The sequence below is a fragment of the Strigops habroptila genome, chromosome 10, assembly GCF_004027225.2.
Source record: "Strigops habroptila isolate Jane chromosome 10, bStrHab1.2.pri, whole genome shotgun sequence".
Taxonomy (NCBI): domain Eukaryota; kingdom Metazoa; phylum Chordata; class Aves; order Psittaciformes; family Psittacidae; genus Strigops; species Strigops habroptila.
Genome location: NC_046359.1, coordinates 22,087,139 through 22,109,290, shown reverse-complemented (window position 1 = coordinate 22,109,290; position 22,152 = coordinate 22,087,139). Strand labels below are relative to the sequence as shown.

At 36.5% G+C, this 22,152-nt stretch overlaps 1 protein-coding gene across 1 annotated transcript in view; it reads right to left on the bottom strand.

The window, feature by feature from the left end:
* CRIM1 (cysteine rich transmembrane BMP regulator 1) overlaps nt 1-22,152 on the bottom strand; it is a 188,459-nt gene that overhangs the window by 84,361 nt on the left and 81,946 nt on the right. Inside the window, exons 3-4 of the mRNA XM_030498818.1 lie at nt 13,508-13,750; nt 4,996-5,116 (exon numbers count right to left, since the gene is read on the bottom strand). Coding sequence (XP_030354678.1) covers nt 4,996-5,116; nt 13,508-13,750 — 364 coding nt within the window. The remainder of the gene's footprint in view (nt 1-4,995; nt 5,117-13,507; nt 13,751-22,152) is intronic.

The window sequence follows — 22,152 nt, the reverse complement described above, 5'->3', positions numbered from 1 at the left end:
AACATATTCAGGCTTATGGTGTGAGCTTTTTAAATAAGTATGTCAAGCAAATTTATTATTGGGATTTAGTGAACATACTCCTGAATGCTCCTCTCCTCTCAGAAGGGTGTTGTTATATCCTATATTATCAGCAAGATACTCAGTGATGCAAGAGTTCATCTCAGGAGATAAAGGACCACAACGTGACTCACTGGGACTGATTCACTTCCAGAATCTGGGGGAGGAGGGGTATGGGAAATTTTCTTCTTCAATGATAAGTAGTTTGAGGAAGGGTATTTTATAAAGTAAACCCTACAAGACAGCATTAATTGTAAAGTCTGAGGTGTGGTTTTTTTTTTTATTATTGTTGTGGGGTTTTCTTGGGGGGGGGGGGGGGGGGGTTGTTTGGTTGGTTTTGGTTGTTTTTTCTTGTTTTGTTTGTTAAGCTAGAATTCAATACAACGAAAAAGACTAGTGACTACAGAAGACAGAAACTGAGAAGAAAGGCACTTTGATAATCATATTTTTAAGGCAAGCTTAGTATCTTCAAAAGATAAAACCAAGTTTCAGAAAACTGCCTCTCTCAAAGCAATGTTCAGTTGCTTTTAGCTATAATTACATCCTTTAATCCTCAGTTCAATCCTCTATCAGTTTTCCCAATATTTTTCTTAGAACTGGTATCAAGATAACAAGACTTTAATTACTTAGTTTTTATTCTTTTTAATATTGGCACAGTACTAATGTCTTTCTAGTTCTCTAGAATTTTCTTGGTTTATCTGCTTTTATTAAAAGACTGACCAAGAATAGGTGGTGGGAGGAAATATCTCTGAGAACAGAGCACTGAATGAATCTTGAAGTTACCAGATTTCTAACAGTTGACAGGCGGGAGAATGGAAACTGGTGCAAGGAAAAAGACCATACTTAGATGAGATGAAGGAAAAAGAGCACAGAAACAGGCGGATAAAACTAGAGCAAGAAGCAGAGACCTAGTAAAGACTAAAAAACCATGTGACCAATTAAGATACAAGCCAACACTAATCATTGAAATCAGCTCCTGATTTACCTTCATAGATAAAAAAATTAAAGATTTTGACAGCACTTACTATAACACTTGATTACACTTATAAATAAGTGTATAACTTTATAAATAAATTGCAAAGGAATCTGAAAATTTGAAGAAAATTCATTCACAACAGAAAAACTGGAAAGAACCAAAGATAATGGATTTTGTACACTTCATATAGATCATCATTTAAATTTTTAATAGACATAACATGTTCTCTGTAAGAGGTCTAATACATTTTTTATTTTATCAGCTCCTTAGACAATAGAGCATCTTTATCAAGACCACAGACATTCCCAACACAATAGCTGGAAATTTAAGGTGTCTCATGACAGTCTGATGAAAGCTGAAGCAACTGGTATTTTGGTATCAGTGCCAAATTGGTAGGCTGTTCTGTTTGGACTATCACAGTAGAAATCCGTGCAAAACTAAATGTAACCTCTGAATGCAAGTAAAAGAACTTATGGTATCTGATGTTTCTTTACTATTCCCACTTTTCCCCTGGCATTGCTAGAGAAGTTTTCAATATTATGAACATGCATACAAGAGCCCACTCATAAGACATAGGCCTACTTAACACCAGGTTTAAGGATCTCTGTTTCCCTAGCATATTACATATACAAGAACCAGCCAAGAGCAAGATGTGGGACAGAAGTCAGACTGTTCCTGCTGTACGTGAAATTGTCCGCTACTTGTTAACAGTCAGTGACATACCACCCATGCTCCAACTGACTGCTCTCAGGTTCTGCTGGCATTAAACTTTTATTTTAGTGGCAGTAAATGAAACAACTCTAACTCCTTGAAAAAGTCCAAAATCTTAACAAAAATAGTTCATTAGAAGCTAAAGTCTACGACCTTATGACACAAGACATCTTTGCTTTCAATATGTCATTCTCAAATGTACCTTAAAATATACACTGACACTTCTTTGGAACATAATTCTACTGATTAAAAAGAGGTATGATATGGATTTAAGTGATTCTAACTGAAACACAGTCAATGCAATGTAGGTATTTCACCATAAGTTTAGTAAGAAATCCTAAAATTAAGAAGAAACATCCCCTTTTCCCAGTGTAGAGTCATTCATCCATAAATCTCCACTTTATTTGCCTTTCCTGTAGTTTTGAAATGCAAGACTCGTGGGATAGAGACCTGGCTTCAAATATAAAGCTCCAATTTTTCCTCAAATCTGAGGAAACATTGAAACTGGATTCAAATGGTTTGACTTTCATGTTCCAAATAACTGAACTTAGTTTCCCTTTCTGCCTTGTCTCTTTTCGTACATATACTTCTCTTCCCTCTAATGTTCTTCTCTGATTAGCCTCACATCATGTTCCTTTCTTTCTCCCCTTCAAGCAGTATCTTTATCTACAGCACACGAATGTCAACTGTGGCGCTGTCTTCCTTAAGAAGCACAGCAGCAGATTTTTAAAATCAAAAATGAGTAAATACATTTCCAGCAGGCATACAACATATAAAGCATCTATATGATCTTACGGCTTCCAGATTCAGCTTTTCTTCTTTCCTTCTCACCTACTCTATTAAAAAGTGCATTATTGCTTTGGCTGAATGAAGGCAATCCAAAAATCTAGCAACACACATGATAACTATATACAGCAACACGGACTGAACCACAAAGTTAAAAATTAATGGAGTAGCACAAGACACCTAAAATTGTTTCAAACTACCTGCAGACAGACCAGGTTATGCTAATTGTGGCTTTATTTTTTTCAGTTTTGCACATCAAGGACAGAGATGTCAGCACAAAAAGACCTCATATCCAACCATAAGACTCCAGGAGCTGAGAACTAATCTATCCCAGCTCTGATCCCTTGATAAACTCTCATCCCAGTAATGCACAGCAATCTGACTTCCAAGCAGTTTCAATGCAATTTACAATTATCTAATATTCACACATGCTATGCCTGCTTGCACGATTGAGGTCTTTGTGTGCAGGAGATGAGAATACTGGTTTTGTCACTAACATACCATGCACATGTACAAGTTCACTTCAGACCTCAGTTACAGTTAACCCCAGCAAACTAACTGGTTATATTTTAAAACATTATCAAAGAAAGAAAAAGATTCTTCCACGGACATGTTTGCTCTATGTGTTTTATTTAAGATCAGTTCCCAAGTGTATGCCAGAAATAGAAAATATTTCGAACTGGTCATTTTTCTGAAGTAAATGAAGTTTTATTTTCTTGGTACGCTATATTCCCTTATAGAAGGAACACTGAAGTTATCATTTACAAAGAATTTAAAGTGGATATTTTTCATTCCCTCCAACCAAGCAATAGAAAAATCAAACCACAGTTTGTATTAGACTTCAGAAAAATACAACACTATCTTACTTTTGGGAAACAAAAGTAATTTAGCTTGCATATCACTTTTTAATCCAGCAAGTTGAAACAAATTTTGAAGTAAAAATCTCTATTAATACAAATTTTCTATTGTGTCAAGGTTTCTGAGCGTTAATCTAACTTAAAAACTTGTGAAATTTTAATCTGGATTGCTTCTTTGACTTTATAATCTATCTTTTCAAATACAGTCCTTAGTAGCATTTTATTCTAGTTGTCTTGAACGTGCTGAGCTGTACTAGCAGTAATGCCAGTATGATGACTAGTTAAAAAATCTGCAGGCTCCTGTGCAATCCAAACTAGCCAGGTCAGTCATCAACTAATATGAAATGATCATGATTCCTAGGAATTTTAAGGAGAACATGTTAAAGAATAAAGGGAGGATATCAAGAATCCATTGCACGTTCTCATCCCAAATTCATAAAACAGAAAGAGAAAACAACTCTGAATGAAAGAACATTTGTAGCATTCACTGAGTAAGGTAAGTGTTGTGGTTTTTTTTTTTTAATAGCAGATGACTAGGTGTATTCTACAATAACAAGTCAAGTTTGTCAAGTTTAGAAATACATTCTCAAATTTCAACAGACAGGATTACAGCACTATATTAAGTTCTTCACATCTTTTTTTTTGCCCCTTTTTTTTTTTAATAGATTATTAACACCCCATACAATAACCCTCATATTTCATGGAAACAACAGTTTCAAAGATGTCACCATATTAAATATGTACCCAAATGGTACCCATTACACAACCTTTGCCATTTTCTACTTTCTGAATTCTTTGCAAGTTTATCATTCCTTTACAATCTCAAAAAGGGTTGAGAATATGGCAATAGTGTATGGTCCAACAACATTCATACTAAATAAATTGACTAGTTACGTCTACAAGAAATATTTCCTGGTTCATGTAAAATATTTTCATTGACGTTATTTTCTGCTTGAATTCATATTTATTTGGCATATTGCTGCATCAGGTTTTGGGAAGTTTGTTGTAAAAACAGAAGTTGAAGCAGTGGTGTAGAATTTTGGAACAAACCCAACTCCAAATCATCTTATTTTTCCAAACTGTAAAAAATTATATCTGCTTGAACAACCACCAAAGTAAAATGGAAGTGAGTACTTGAAATTTCTATTTCCCTGCAGTTCCAGATAGCCACCATCTTTGAGCTTCTTAAAGTGGTCTTCCACATACCAAAAAACCCCGAAGTTTTTTTTTTAACTAGGCAAGATTTTCTCTTGCATATCTTCTGCAATCTCCATCATTTAAGTCCTTATCAAAGACCTTCAGAAGTTTCTTGAAAGAACTTACTTTTGTAAAATTAATTGAATGCACTGAAAATAAAACTAGAGGCACAAATCCCTCAAACAACTAGCAAAAATCAGCTTCATGCATTTGCACCAAGAAGAATTTTCTTCTGCTTCAAAAGATAGATTTTGGATTTCTATCAGCCTGATATACCTTTAACCTACTTCATTTTTTTTTATTATTCTGTATTAGCACTTATTGCCACAGAACTATGCATAATTATCCTGTATTTATGATACTTGAATTGTAGAGAACAAGTTAAAGATACTCAGCCGTCAAGACACCAACCTTGTGGGCAGGGTACAGCAGCCATCAGCCGTCAGCCTGACTTGAGTTTCATAGCTATCCAATGGGCAAACAACTTGTTGAACAGGAGGACATTCGACTGTGCTGCAATCCACACTGAACACTATGGAGGAAGGGAAGAAAAAAATTCCTTTTACTCATGCTTTAGAAGCTTTTTGCAAATTAGGTCATCGTAAGCAACCAGTTATGCATCAGCCTTTTAATTTAAGTCAGAAAAGTTATCTAATGAACACATGCTTGGTAAGTAACATTACAAAAATACTTCCTTTCTAAGATTCACTTTTTAAAATTATTGACTTGGGAAGCAAATAAACTAATACTAGTTAACTAAAAAAAAAAAAAAATTATGAAAGGTAGAGATGCAAACTTAAAAAATCATTACCTGTAAATAATATAAGCTACTAGAAATATACTAGGTTACTGAGAATATATTTTCCCCATAGCATTTAAAAGAGTAAACAACTCAGAAATACTTAGTTTAATAATATTTCACTTAAAAAAACCCTAGAGTTTTATGTTCCATTTTATTAACAAATAACTGTGAAACAGCTCTTCTGTAAGAAATACATGTTTAATTCCTCCATTATCACATCAGGCATTGAGAATCAGGAGGTGGTCAGTGTGCTCCAATGAGACCAATACAATTTGCACAATTCTGTTGTACCAAGTAACTACCAATATTCAGTTTCCTGAATTTAAACTAGCAACCTTTCTAATCCCCTGGATTCAAGGTCCCCTTCGCCTCCTTCCCAGGTAACCTGTCTGGGAAAAACCACCAACAAGCTGCTACTGCACAGCTATTCCTGTGTCCATCTTTCCATATACCAGTGATGATAATGAAAGAAGAAACAAAAGGAAACTCCCAAATCACTTCACCAAGTCTCAACTAAGGTGCTCTTTTTTTCTAAATACTTAAAATTTTTTCCAGTGGTTACAATGTGCTAGTACATGGCTCACTAACATTGAAAAGCAGCCGAAACAGTCTGTCTTTATTAAAAAAGTACAAACCTAAGAAGAATTACAAACAAACCTCAAATCAAGAGCATTCAAATAGAAAATTCTCAAGCAATTAAGTGGCTTTATGTAGTCAGTGGTTCCCCTATTTGATCTGACTTACCCATTTCTATTTTTTTTATACTGATCTCTTACTAGTACCAAAGCACCCTCCAGTTCTTGTAGGATTAGTAGGGTTTGGTGAACAAAGGGTATACAGTGACCTTATGTCGTGGTTTAAGCCCAGCTGGTAACTTAGAACCACATAGCCGCTCGCTCACTCCCCCCCTTTTCCTTCTCCCCCCGCTCCCTGAGGGAGAGGGAGGAAAATCGGAAGAGTGTAACTCCCACAGGTTGAGATAAGAGCAGTCCCATAACTAAGGTATAATACAAAACCACTACTGCTACCAGCAATTATAATAATGATAAGGGAAATAACAAGTGGAGAGGATACAATTGCTCACCACCTGCCGACCAATACCCAGCCCGACCTGGGCAGTGATCTCGGCCTTCCAGGTAACTCCCCCCGGTTTATACACTGGGCATGACGTGCTGTGGAATGGAATACCCCTTTGGCTAGTTTGGGTCAGGTGTCCTGTCTCTGCTTCCTCCCGGCTTCCCCTCCTCCCTGGCAGAGCATGAGACTGAGAAAGTCCTTGGTCGGAGTAAACATTACTTATCAACAACTAAAAACATCGGTGTTATCAGTGTTGTTCCCAGGCTGAAAGTTAAAAAACACAGCACTGCACCAGCTACTAAGAAGGAGAAAAATGACTGCTATAGCTGAACCCAGGACACCTTATCCACTACCCCCAAGAATTTCTTCTGTCCAAACTGGAAGATCTTTATTATGAAATTATTAGATTAATCATAGAACAGCTGAGATTAGATGGGAACTCTGGAGGTCAACTGGCTAAACCCCCTCCCCAAGCCAGGTCACACAGATCTGGTTGCCCGGGACCATGCCTAGATAGCTTTTGAATATCTCCAAGGATGGAGATGCCACCACCTCTTTGGGCAACCTGTGCCAGTGCTTGGTAACTCCCATGGTGAAAAAGTGTTTCCTGACGTTCAAAAGAACACTGTTGTTTCAGTTTGTGTCTACTACTTCCGGTCCTGCCACTGTGCATCACTGAAAAGAGCCTGACTCTGTCTTTACACCTTCCCTTCAGGTATTTATATGCATTGATGAGATCTCCCCTGACCCTTCTCTTCAGGCTGAACAGTGCTGGTCCTCTTAGCCTTTCCTCACAGGAGAAAGATGTGGAGAGATAAGAGATGAAAGATACCTGAAGAAGGAAAAAGAAGTATCTACTTTCTTTCAGTTTTAAATGGGTTTCCTAAACTGGAAAACGTACGGAGCCAAACTTCCAGATAAGCTGAACATTTTGAAAGGTTACAGAACAGTGTATAATCATTCTTCATTACTTAAACAGATGTCCCCCAGATTAGCTGTACTACTGTCTTAAAAAATAAAATTGTATTTAAACATTTGCCACTGAACTACTAGTTCTGTTTCACATCTTTCTTTGATTCCAATAATTACAAAGTGTACTTTTCATGAACAGGTTTATCATAAGTTGTCATTATATATTTGTGAGGGTGGTGAGGCAATGGCACAGGTTGCCCAGGGAACTTGTGGTTGCCCCATCCCTGGCAGTGTTCAAGACCAGGTAGGATGGGGCTTGAAGCAACCTGGTCTAGTGCAAGATGTCCCTGCCTGTGGCAGGGGAGTTGGAACTAGATGATCTTTTAGGTCCAACTCTAACCATTCTATGATTCTATGATGATTTTATTTTTTTATACACAACACTGTGGCTCAGCCCAGAAAAAAATTTCTGTTTTTCCAGAAGACATAGCTTTCTGAGGGTTCAGTACAAGGCTACAAAGTCTGCTTCTACAGCAGCTAAGCAGCATCACATAACACCCTTTGCTTTCAGTTCAAATGTATTTCAAGTGGTTCCTCGCAAATAATACAACGCAACATGACTACATCTGATAATGGTAGTTATACTTTCTGTTCTGGAAGAGAAGAAAACAAGCACGAAGGTATCTCTTCATGACAATGCATCATCCTTTTTGCATTCCTTCACACTTCAGAACGTATTAAACACAACCAGAGTGAATGACATTCCTGGACTTTCAATTCAGTTGTATCACTTCCTTAACTCTCCTAACACAGGTATTTCTCAACATGAACCACTGTATTTGCTGATTTCTTTTTTCTTACCTCCCTCACCACCATTGTCAACTTCTAACCCATTTCCCCAGCTCCATGAGAAACTTATCTGTACTTCTTCCACACTCATCTTCTTCAGTCCTTTCCCAACCTCATCTCTTAAGTACTCTCAACATCAGCTTCTAACAAATCATCCAATAGAACAACACATTCTGTAAGCAACAAGGAATTAAAAAAAAAAAAAAAATTCCATTTCTCACAACTACATGTAGAAAACTTGATTTGGCTGACCCTCATCATTAGTGCAAGACTAAAAATTCCAGACCTGATTTTCACTGCTGATGCTGTACCTGGGTGGAGCACGTTACTTCCCTGTGTATCATTATGCACTACCTACTACATTTTGCTGCTAATCTCAGACTTTCTGTCAAGCCCTGACTGCACGGAATTCCCCAAATAAATGCACCAAACTATTACGGTCTCTTTAGAGATGCGTTTAAACCAAGATTTGGTACTGTCTCTTTAGAGTTGCGTTTAAACCAAGATTTGGTACCAGAAAAACCTTCTATTTCAGTAAAAGTAATTTTGAGACCATGCAGGTGAGCTGGGGAAGGTGAGTGAACAAAAACTTTGCCAGAAAGACTGCTAGAAAGATGAGAGGTCTTTTCAACAGAGGTTCTGTCTAGCATGACAGACAATTCCTAATGCTTTCCCAAGGATGTCAGAAACTAAGGGATGACAGTCCCTATCTCACCATATAGGACAATGACAACAAAATAGTTACCAATAAAGGTCCAACCTTTATCTGTTGGATAAGTGCCAAAGTAAACTATTTACCTTTCTTTATTCAGAAGTGGCAGCTAGAGTTGCTATCACAACTTCAGCAAAATACCTTTTAGATTAGATTTTAACTCCATCATTAATAAGCATGATTTCAAAAACATCACTGCTCAGACTGTTTTAGCTTCTTAGCAAAAAAGGCACTATATAACTTCCGCCAATTGTGTTTCATGTTATTTTTATTTTTACTGTTAACACATTATGCAGATCCATTTGAGGCTGTTCATTCAAACTACATTTGGGGAAAGAAAAAAGTTTTGAGAATACTTAAAAGCTAACTCCCAGCTTATAACTAAATTCACCACTCCTGACTGGCCAGTTATACACAGCTTGTAGGAACAAAGTATGTTGCTTATGACACCAGACCAGTGTTATCTCACCTCTGAGCTTAGTAACCACAGCAAAACAAAAGGGACATGACATACTTGGTCTCAGTAGGTACCACAACTGCAGTGAGATGCTTGGTGGAGTAATGGGTAAGCACATGTAAGACAAAATAATGGGAAGCTTAATAGATGGGTACAGCTAAGCTACTAAGTATCTTCACTGTTCATTTTAACTGATTGCCAATGCCTTAAATCATTGTATTTCTAAAGTAAAAGAAGAGGAAGTGGATCTCAAAAGGAAAGATTTTTATTCCAGCATTTAGTGTTAAGAAAATACTTCCTGTTTTCCTTTCAGTAACTCAGTTGCCAATCACAGTATTTGAACATATGCAGTTCTCAGCAGAAAGTTCCAAACTTAAATGCCACTGTAAACTAGAGGCATCTTATTTAAGGGTAAGAAATAAACACAATTTGTGCTTTAACTGCACAAACACTTTATACTGGCACAAGGCAGCACTGCTATCATAGGAAGCAATCTTCCCAGCTTCTAGCAATTTGTTTCCACCAGAAAGCCTTTGCTGGTGTAAAACCCCAGTGGAGGCTGGTTAAGCAGACACAGAGGTACAGGAATTGTGCTGCGGTAGCAGCACTCGGAACTAAAGTATTTAGGTTTGTGGCAAAGTATGGAAAAGAGTTTTCTCTGTTCAACATGTAAACTCCATAGACATACTGACACTATCCAGTAAAACTAGTGACAACAGCCTTATAAGAAACTCTGCATGAATGCTTATCTATCAGGCCTTATACTCCCCATTGTCCTTTTTTTTTTTTTCATTCCCAGCAACATGCCATTAAAAACAGAGGAAACACAAAACAGAGCACTGATAGTTCAGCTCCTCTCCAACTCTTCTTTCCTAGAATTCTTCAGGATTCTGAGTCAAACTCTGAAGACACAAGGTTTATTATCAAGCTTATCATAGGCTAAATAAATATTCCTGTCACGCAAGAAGTATTATCTGACTTCACTTTATGATCGCTATTTCAGCAAATCCACATAGATAATGCTCATAGTGTCATACATACATAAAAAGATATATGCTATTACATATACAGTGGTACACACATATACACATAGAGAATAAATGGCATAAAACAATGCAGAAGAGGCAGGATGGACCAGATTACCTCCAGATTCATCCAATCTTCCAAGCTAAATTATTTTATAATTCTATAAGCCTATGAACATACAATCCTAATAAAACAAGATATTCCATTGCCTGCTCTTAAACAAAGACATTTATTTAAAACCACAGACAGTGGTGAACATGACAGAACACTTTAGATGGAAAAACCCAGCAAGGTTCATGATGACTTGCAAATTTAAAAATAAAATCCCTAAACTTTCTACAAGAAAGGAGTTATTTTTTAAAAAAAATCAGCATGTTTAGTCTAAAATTTTCTTCATACCTCAACTACAATGTTGTCTATACAAGTGTAATTTATACTCTTTAAAAACAGAGTTCCCCTGAAAACCGAAAAATTTTCAGATTTGCGAAGTTTTGCCATTAAAGGGAAAAAAAAAAGAAGCCTTCTGTGGCAACTAATTTGCAGACTACTAAGATTTGTCAACATTTATCTACTCCTTTCCCTGTCTTCCAGTCTTGTGTTGGTTTGTTCTTCCTTTACAACCTTCCCACTGTGATGAATGCTAAGCGAAAGAAACATCTAGACCAAAGTTATAGAAGTCAGTCTGGACAGCCACTGAAGTCTAACTTGACAAAAATCAGTCTATGTAGCGACTAATAATTATGTATTAATAATACTCCCTTTTTTTCCCCTCAAGCAATGGCCCTACCACAAAGTAGGGGCCCCACTTACCCTCTAGTTTAGCCATTACACGTTTTATCACCTGTCACTGTGGGGATGCGCAGGAATACCCATGTGCACTCCTCAGCACCTTAGCTACTGCCTAAGAAACACACTTTCATCATCTCTCAACTAGGGGAGAAGTCTCTGCTTTCCCTCAGCCTCTCAATTATTAACCCCCATTGCAAAGGTCTACACTTCCCTTAAATCCCATTAGTGTGTCTCCTTCCCCAATTTCTTCAAAGCCTCTGCTCTTCTACCCTCCTACCATGCATTATAATTTTTCCAGTCCCATACACCTTCACCTGTTAACTCCCTACAACAAAAAATACAAACTACTTCAAAAACCAACATACCCACAGTTACATAAATCCACTAATGCAATAATCACATATGTAATTTGAAGATTCTGTAATACTAACAAGCTGAAAACAATCTTCAAGAAGTAACCTACAGAGGCAACTTTGGACAGAGTTATTTGCAAACTACAAGATGAGAATGCAAATTACACTTGGGAGGATCTGAGCAGAGCTAACATTTATTTTGAGAAACAAAGAAATATTCCAAAGTCACCGAGACTGTCCTGGGTTCAGCTGTAACAGTTATTTTGCTCCTTCTTAGTAGCTGGTGCAGTGCTGTGTTTTTTAACTTTAGACTGAGAACTATGCTGATAACACACTGATGTTTTTAGTTGTTGCTAAGTAATGCTTACTCTTGATCAAGGACTTTTCCATCTCATGCTCTGACAGTGACGAGGGGTGCGGGAAGCCAGGAGGAAGCAGAGACAGGACACCTGACCCAAACTAGCCAAAGGGGTATTCTATTCCATACCACAGCACATCATGCCCAGTGTATAAACTGGAGGGAGTTACCCAGAAGGGACCAATCGCTGCTCGGGTCGGGCTGGGCTGGTGGGTCGTGAGCAAATGCATCACTCGTGTTTATTGTTTGGGATTTTTTTCCCTTTCCCCTTTTAGTTTTATATTCTTGGTGCTGAAACCTGGGATTGAACCAGAGACCTTTAGACCAGCCATGTTTAAATCACGACAAAGATAAAATTCAGTTAAGGCATATCTGAAGTATATGTAGGAAGAATTAAAATGTACAAATATAGTGGTTCAGCAGCAGTCATGCTACAAGATGATCTTGGAATCAAAGTACTTCACAAACTAAATATAACTCTTGCAAAGGAGTCAGCACTTGTTTAGAATTTTGCTTGAAAGACAAAGTAATTATTTTATAGTATTTTGTGCTGATGCAGACTCACCAAAATAGCAGTCTGCTTGTGGACACCACATTTGAAAGACGTGGATAAACTTTAAGAAAATTTACAGAGGAGCAATGTAACAAGGAAGGAGCCCAAGGAAACTGTGCCATAAGAAATTACAGCTAATTTTAGATGAAAGAAGACTAAAGTTGACAACATGTTCTAGAGAAAAAAAAAAATATTATAAAGACTTCTTCATCCACTACATATGACAGAGAATGAAAAAGTTTGCTTAAATTTCCACACAGTCGGATTTGCATTGGATATCAGGAAAACCACAAAGAGAAGCACTAAAAGATACAAAGACTGTACAATCATCTTCCGTGAAGGATTTAAGAAAATGTTAAACAAGCACAGGAAAGGCACAGCTTAAGCATACTGTTTGCATATAAGATTTTGGATTATACAATTTTATATGCCTGCTTTCATCCCTCTATATTTATTATTCATCTTCACCAAAGCTTGGATCAAAAAGAAGCGTGAATTACGTCTTCCACTTCCACTGAGAATAAATCACAAAAAAGGGCAATTTGTGTTCTCATGAAATGGAAAATAGGTAAATACTAAAAATGTTGTGAAGTCTTTCAATATGCACCTCAACAATCCTTTCACTCGCTAGTTTTCAAGGGCCATCACTTTGTAATCTAGAGAAATATTAAGATAGAAACCTTAATTCCCTGTCCATGCACAAAATATTTCTACTATGTAAAACCTTTGTATGATCTAATCAGTATGTCACTTTCACTAGCAGCATCCACAGAAATGCAACATTCTCACTAGGCTACTTTTCCCTTGTTGCTCAGTTTAAATTTATGTTTGGAGAAAAAAAGAAGGTAAAACTTATAATATTTATCTTTTTTTTTTTTTTTATGGGTATTGCCTACATATTATCATTTTAATTTTGAAGAAGAATTAGAAGAATTTAGAGGCTATATAGGCTTTATTAGATGCAGTTGTATAGCTTATTGTGCTTGTCAGTTAGAAAAAATTTAAAATTGGAAAAAAAATCATGTCCATTTTTACCTGGTTTACATTCATAGAGATCACAGCATTCCCCTGGCTTTCCTGATGCCTTAGAAACCAGTATATTCAAATAGCCAGGTTGGCAAACTTTCCTCAAGCAGCCTGCAGGATTGCACACGCAACGGCTTGGAAGCGGACAGCATTCACCAGGAGGAGCATAACCTTCAATCAAGATGGAATCTTCTGGACAGCGAGGAGAAAACTGGACCTCACAGCGGGCCTTGGAGCAATCGGGTTTCTCTTCTGAAAGGGAGAGAAAAATCAGCATGCCATATATGTCAATAAGCTGTAAAGGTGAGCTCAGATAAAGCTCCCTTTCTTCTCCTTCCCCCCCAAACAATAAAAAGAACAGGAAATATCTGCTGCTGAACTGATTAGCAAAAATTATGGAATATGCTTAAAGAAAAACAACCTTGGTACTTGCAAGATGGCAGGTGAATTATGCAATATTTTATAAAAATTCTAATTTGTGCAATATGTGTGACTGCTGAGCACACGCAGCCTCAAAAACACCTGTGAAGCTTTGCATTTGGTCATGACATTACAAAATAACTTGTCATATCATGCACGGCCCCGATGTTCACACCTATGCCTTCAGTTTCCTAAGACTTTCCATTATGAGCAACTGATTGTAATTGATTGATTTATTAAGCCTGATTGACCTGAACTGAGATTTCACATATTCAAAAAGCTGGTTAAAAGTTCAACAGCTAATATGTTTGGAGAATCCATATATTAGCAGAAGAGGATTTTTCTTGTACACGTTCCCAATTCTCACAGCCAAAGTGGTGTTTCTACGTACTTCCGTGGCTTCAATGGTAAAAGAGAAGAGGTTTGATTAGCAGTGGCTAGAGGCACTATAGGTTCAAGGCTCTGCCTGCAGGCACATAGCAGTAAGAAAAGGAATATTGAGCAGATAGGTCAACAAGTTGGTGGGAACGGCAACATGCTAGACAAACACTGAGATAAGACAAAGATAGAATGAAGACATTGAAGAAGTTTCTTGGACACCTCGATAACACTCTTCAAAATCTTGGAAAACAAGTGAAGATTCCCCATTCCCAAAAAAACCAAATCTTACTGCTGGCAAAAATGTTGTGTCATGCCCAGTGATGACTACGCCATACTGGGAAATCAGACTGCTCCTGTGACTGATTTACTCTGTAATGGAAACAGTGAAAAACTTGCTCGTATCCATGAGGGTCTCACTTTGCTCAATATACCTGATCACTGTTACAAACTAAGTGTATTCAGGACACTCAGAAGAGCAGTATCTTTAAGTCAGTAAGACATGGTGACTTAAGTGTTTAGAGGCAATGCAGGAAGCCTTTGCAAGCTTGACCAGAAAACCCCCCACAACAATAGAACAGCAAGACCTGAATTTACGAACTGTTTGTACCACTCCTTGGTTATTTGCAAGTTTGTAAACTAGATGGTTCAACTACAAATGCCACTACTGCCCCCACAGAATTAGTCAACTACTTTGCTTGTCATCAGATTCAGAATAGTAGAAATGAGTAAAACCAACACTAACTTTATTAATACGGTGTGTATGCTAATGCCATTTTAAAAACTGATCTCTAATGATAACTTCAATGATTAAGACATATCAAATATTAGCAACTCTGATAAAAAGTCAAGAATACCTTCTCCAAGGTTTTAGAAACTTACTGGTTTTGGAGTTACTAAAGCTACTGGATACTATGTTTGTTTTTTTAAACTAAAAGCAACACAGCAAATGTGCAATTCTGCTTCCAAACATGCACTGAATGTCAATCAAACAATACTTCTATTTTCCAGAGGATCAGTGTTACGCTTAATTTTAGCATATTCTTTCAAATTCTAGGTCATATTGAAGAATCAAAGCAGTATTGCTTGTCTACATGGCTGATTTATCAACCATGCTTTAGTTTCATTTAAACTTACCAGGGCTATAATGCCTAGACATGTCAGTGCTTAGAAAAATATTAACCTAGGTCTTAGCATTTGTAATTGCAAACGACAAAAAAGAATATAAACATCTGCCTCAAATTTAGTTGGCAAACATAGCAAAAGATAATTAAAAAAATCACATGTATTTCCTTCATGTACAAATACATTATTTTTTTCTTGCAAGCAACAAAGATTACTAACTTAAATGTGATACTAGATAGTGTCATAACTCTCTTCTTACAGTTAAACCCCTCATTATTCCCATCTATCTTTAAAACAGCCTAGGCTAGGCTATGTATTTTGTTGAGAATTTTAAATAACATTTGTAAGACCAATTTTTTTTTTCTTAACTACCCTTAAGTTTTAAGTTCTTATACACTTTATTAAACACATTGTTCAGACTGAACATTACTGGTTACAGAGGTTCACTGCAGAAAGTTGTATAAATAATAGATAACATACTGGTTTCAGTATTTTATCAATATTCTCTAGCTTATGGATATAATCAAAGGCTTGATATTTTAGCTTTTAAAAACCTTTTAATTTTCCACTGCATGTTGTTCAATCGCGCACAGAGAAGTGATAGAACAGGAGTGCAGTAGCAGCCTTTGAAGTTCGTAGTCATGATAGACCCTGAAATACACTGTTTGTTACTTGATCTGTCCTAGCATTATGCATCCAGCGATTTTCTGATTTGCATGACTAAAAGATAATCCCACACTCATACATTCTCTCTTGTGAAGTCTAAAATATGTATAATAATATATTACATTTTCAAAATGTATTTTAAAAAGTGTACTTTACACCAACTTGAACAATACATGTGGTCAAATACAATACAAATTGGACTGGACAAATTGTACAAATACAATACAAATTGTTTTTGATCTATTTGACCAATATAAGGTTTGTCAGAAGCAGATGTCAAACTGTTGATATTCAGACTATTCGGAACTCTAGACAAATTTATTTTGAAGACCAATGCAAAGTCTTAACAGTTGATTAGATCACCTAGCAAAAATACAAAGTAAACAAGGATACGTCATTATCAGCATGTGAGAAGCATTGCAAGCATGGAAGAAAGAGAGAAATTTAAACCATGACAAGCATTTTTGTACACAATGTTCACTCAGTGTTTCACAGTTATTATCTTTGATAGCCTTTTCCACATTAGAGCATTGTGCTCAATGTAGTTAACTTTAACAGAATACAACAGGTCTCTACTATTAAATAAAGCCAGCATCGCTTTCAGAGGAAAATGGCTTAAACACAAACAACCACCACCTTGCGAACGCATGCTTATGTTTTAATACCAGGTTACATAACACCAGTAAACATTTTGAAATCAAACTTAAAGTTTTCTTTTTAATCCAGTGTCACAGTTACTTTTGTGTTTCATAAGTCCTGAAAACTAACCAAACAAAGCCCGCTCCCTACTACTACTTGCATAAATATTGTGCTTCCAAATTATAATCTCAAACTATGTGCATGTCAAGACATTCCCTTCTCCGTATACAAATGAACTGAGCAACAGGAAAGTAAAATATATTAACCCAAGCTGGACCAGCCAACAGACAATTGTTTTTCAGCTTCCTTAATGGCAACCCACAGCAGTCATGGGCAGATAAAGAAGCTTTCTGCAGACTATGCCATGATTTGTTTCTTGATTCAGACTTGGTTTTCCTTCTGTGCAAAGGAACAAGTGACTGAAATGATATATGACTGGCAGTACTGCATAGTCTCTAATTCATACTCCTGAAAATAATCTTTATCTAAAACATGAAAATCCAGCAACTCCCAGAGTCGCATTACTATATTTTAGTTAAAAGTTCAATCAGCTGGCACCACATGAGTCTAACTACATCCTGAGCCCAGCACTCACTCCAGTATCAGAAGGTGGGAGTTCTGTTTTACTGCAGTTCAGTAAAAGTTGATGAGGGCTCCTCATTTTGATACCAGTCCTGAGTAAAAGACATTGTATTTAAGCAACCATTAAGAAAAGTTTCAAGACTTTTCTTCTTGTTATCTCAGCAAATGGTAAGCATACCCATCTTCTCTATTTACAGGGATAATGGTTTGTATGAGACTTATTTCTATAATTCATTGGACTAAACTTGTTTACATTTTCATTACTTGATCAAAGAAGGCATCAAAATTGAATTTATTCTCAAAATAAATTACAAGCATTAATATAGACATAAGTGTCATTGCTTTAGCAGGATTCCTGATTTAATTCCCCTACATACAGCTATTTAAGACTGCATCAAATATTTTATGGCTCTCTTTTCCTATTTTAACAAACACTTCCAGCCCTTACAAAAGGAGCACATAAGAAAACACATCAGAGCAAACTCATTAAAAATGCAACAGATCATCTCAAAAGACAGAAAGGCAGGGCAATGGTAAGCTGCATTCCACAGAAAACAACTGTGAAATTACTCACCAGTGATATTTATGCTACTTTACCTCTTTAATACACCTACCAGGGACTATTTCAAAGTAGCTTCTCAATATACCAAGGTAGATTCACAATAGCATACTGCTTCTGCGCCAAATACACACATACACTATGAAGCACTGACCTGCCTCCCAGATGTTTTAAGCTACTGTATCACAGAATCATAGAATAGTTAGGGTTGGAAAGGACCTTAAGACCATCTAGTTTCAACCCCCCTGCCACGGGCAGGGACACCACACACTAAACCATGTCACCCAAGACTCCGTCCAACCTGTCTATTATGCAAATCAGGATCTTCCTATCCAACATCCTCAAAGTCAAACAAGGTATCAGGACTTAATCTCCATTTCATTATCTAAATCTGGATAATAAATAGAATATAAACAATTACTACATGTGTCCAGAAACAGGAGAACTTCATTTTTCAAAGCAGTGTATCAAACATAAAAAATCAGATTTTCAAGGGAGAACTATGTATGTGACTATGAAAAAAATTAGCACTGCAAACCTATAACATACTTATGCCTGAATAAAGAAGCATCTTAACACACAGATTACACAGCAAGAAGATATGCACGTGTTACATTTTCCTAATCCACAGTGTAGATTTCCTTACAAGAACAATTTCATACAACTGTAACAATATGTAGAAAACCATTAAAATTATGTTAAAGCAGATGTGTGGTTTTGTAATTAAGAGTTTGTACACAGGACACTTACTTCACTGCTTAAAATATGTCTTTATAAAACACTGCTCTGCCACTACCCTTGAAGCAGCTGATAGGTCTCATTTAATAAATTGACCATTTTAACAAGGCAAGAAATTACTTGATTAATTTAATGAAGTGAGGAGTTGCATACATTTTTGCTGTTTGATTTTCACAGAATCAGACAGTTAATGGAAAAGGCATATACAATGTAATCACATTTTAGTCTCTCCTTTAAAAAAAAACCCCACCATTAATAAGGTGGAGAATTACTTGTCAAAGATGCATCCATCAAACTTCTCTTAAATTAAGTCTGTACAGATAACCTACAACTCACTAAGTAAAACTTAGTTGGCTGCAAATGTTGCCTTTATGTTCAAAAAAGCAGCATTTCAAACGACTACACAAAGAACAGAAGCTATCAGCGAGTTTGCTGATGAGGTTTCTCTGTGGGACACATTCTCTTTATAGCCTTTCATCTAGTAACACTGAAGCTGGAAGCGTTTTGGTATCTCTGACATCTCACCAGCCTGAGCCAACAAAGAATCTCTACACAGATAAAGGAAGAGTCTGGATCAATCAAGCTTTTTACAAACTATTTATTCTGAGCCTGTCAATCTTCAATAAATTCAGAAAGGTATCAGGATAGATAACATTTTTAATAAACTGAACATAATCAAAATGGGAAAACTGACATTTTTATTAATTCAAAATAAGACTCCTATCCTTGGAAACAAACTTCATCTCTACTCTAAAAGGCAGCCTGACAGACTACTTAATATAAAATTATTCAGTTTACTAATGACAGCACTGTTTCTAGGTATAAATTACTACTGGTACCAGATTTGCACCAATGTGAATTTCAAGACAAACTGTACTTTCTGTAGGTCTGCAGGTTCAGGCTTACTTGCTGTTACTTTGCAATTAGCCTGCAAAAAGAATCTGCTGTTACTAAGCATGTGACAGAGGGCACCCTACAATTAGTAAGAATAACTGAACCACCTAAGTTACAATGTGTAACTGAAAACAATAACGAAGTTAGACATATTCTGTGCTTTAGTATTAAAACACATGATTATTAAAATATTCATTTAAAAAGTCAGGATGTCTCCAAAACATTTCGCATTTGCATTTGATTTTCATCTCAGAAGCACACAGGAAAGTTGTAGCATCTCAGAAGTCAAGGGATAACAACATTCAAACTGACCTTTCACTGGAACCACAGTAGATTTGTAATAAGGTGCATGAGGGGGAGGAAGTAATCTTCAAAGAATAGAATAAAAAGTAGAAATCAAGATGTGGATTTTTTTTTTTTTTTTTTTTTTGCTATTAACATTAGGAAGAGTCTGTCATAAAGCAACAGCCGTAAAGCTATGACTTTCGGAAAGTTTCTCCATATCAGAAGATACTATGTATTTTTATAATTTTGTTTCCCATGACCTTATGAAGTTATTATGGGGAAGTGGAGGCATAAAGGCAAGTTCCTGAAGTCTTTATGTTACAAACCAATGCTTTGAGAGAAGGTAGCTTCCTTACTTTCCTGAATGGTTTATAGAATACTCAAATTGGCTACTGGTTAGAGGTGTTTTTATTAAGACAGCCATGGAATACCAGAAGTCTAGGTTTTAAAGGCTTTTTGTTTGTTTTGTTAGAGTAGTTATAACAAAACCCAAATATACACACACACCATTCTTGGCTGGTACCAAAGTAGTATGGAAACAAATAAGGGTTCCTGAAGAAGAATTAAAAACTCTGCTTTCACCTCTGTATCAAATTCTTTTCCTTCATTATGTTTGCATGCTCTGCTTTGACACGCAGAGAAAGTATATGCCAAGTTTAGTTAATGAGAAAAGCAGAACAGTTGAAGCATTGGTAAGCATAGCGAAGGGATCTGAAGGTATAACCTAGTGTGGGAGAAATAGAGTAGAAAAGCCCCAGCAGGGGTGGGAGCATCCTCCTCCTCCTTCAGGTGAAACAAAACAGATCTGTGCTTTTCTGGAAACCTTTTCAAGGAGGAATTTTTATAATTTTGTCAAGACTTCGTGTGACCAGAGATGCCTTTACTCAGTTACCATAGAAACAAGGACAGAATGTTTTCATACAAGGAGAGGGCTGAAGAGAACTATCGGAGACTTGGGTCCAAACACTTTTGCTGAGATACTTAAACTGTTCTACAGCTGCTCCTTTAAAAACAAGACTTTATATGCACGTGTATGCAAAGATGTATACGTATGTGAATACACAGAGACAATAAAATTTATTTTTTTTGTTAGGTCCGTAAGAAGAATACAGAATAAGCAGCATTTTGAAATAGCTACCTTCATATTTAATTTTTCAGAGCAGTTCAAAATACAGTAAGTTTCATAAGGATGAACATTTTGTATGACTAAGCAAAGTGAAGAACTAAGGTCAGCATACGTGCTTTGAAGACACGTGTTGTTCGGCTTTGCATTTTTGTTTCATTGTATACCAGTTTTGCGAAATTTAGTGTAAAATACAGCCACTTTTACTGTACAGTCTTACGGTCATCATTCAAACACATCCCAAACAATAGACATACTATACTGTTATACAGTGGCCGGAAGGAAATATTAGAAGGATTAGGGATAAAGAAGAAAAATGATTACCCAGCTGAAGCAGTCAGACAGACAGGGATCGATACTGGAATGCAAAATGCCCAAAAGGATTTTCAAGAATTAAAAGGACAGTTATAGTAGATTAAAAAATGAGATTACCTTTCACACAGAATATGCACAGTACTGTATACGGATGAACTGCTACAAATAAAAAAGGAACTAGAGCCTGACCTTTTACCTAAACTGAACTTTATTTAAAATCCAGTCTGTGCTTTAAATGCGTTTTGCTTCGCTGTTCAGCATTCTAGCACCCTGGATTTAGCATACTACACAGTGGAGCAACGTCTCACTGGTATGATAGCCTAAACTTTTTGTAATACAACAGCAACAGCCTGCAACTAACCAGGATTAAAAAGAGTTACACAGAAAAGACTGTCTGAGACAAGTTTTCCTAAATGTGCATCTTTGCAACATTCACCACAGATTTGCCAAAGATTTTTCATTTCAAGGACCAAATAACCAGGAACAAGGGTTATGCCACTCAAGACCACTAGAGACAAGAAAGGCAATAATCCCATCTGGATAGCAAAGCTATGAGGATGTTATAATTCCACTTCCTGAACTTTTTTCTTTTCCTGTACTGAAAATATTAAGAAGAAAGGTAGTAATTCAAAACCAAACACACACCAGATTTGCAATTAAGCCTTAACCCAAACATTGTCTACCAAAAAGAGTGTTTTAACAGAATCAATGAGGATTTGTCAGACACCCTGTATCTAAATACAAATTAAAGTTTTACGAAACCACTAGTATTTGTGGCAGTAGCTGCATTTGGGTTCAGACCTCTCAGGTCAAAGCATTTCTCCATTAGGCTTAGAAACACTCAAGTCTGGAAAACTCTAAGGTATCTTTCCTTTTCTTGCATTTCATTTAAACCCTGCTTCCAATTGATTTTTTTTTTTTTTTTTTTTT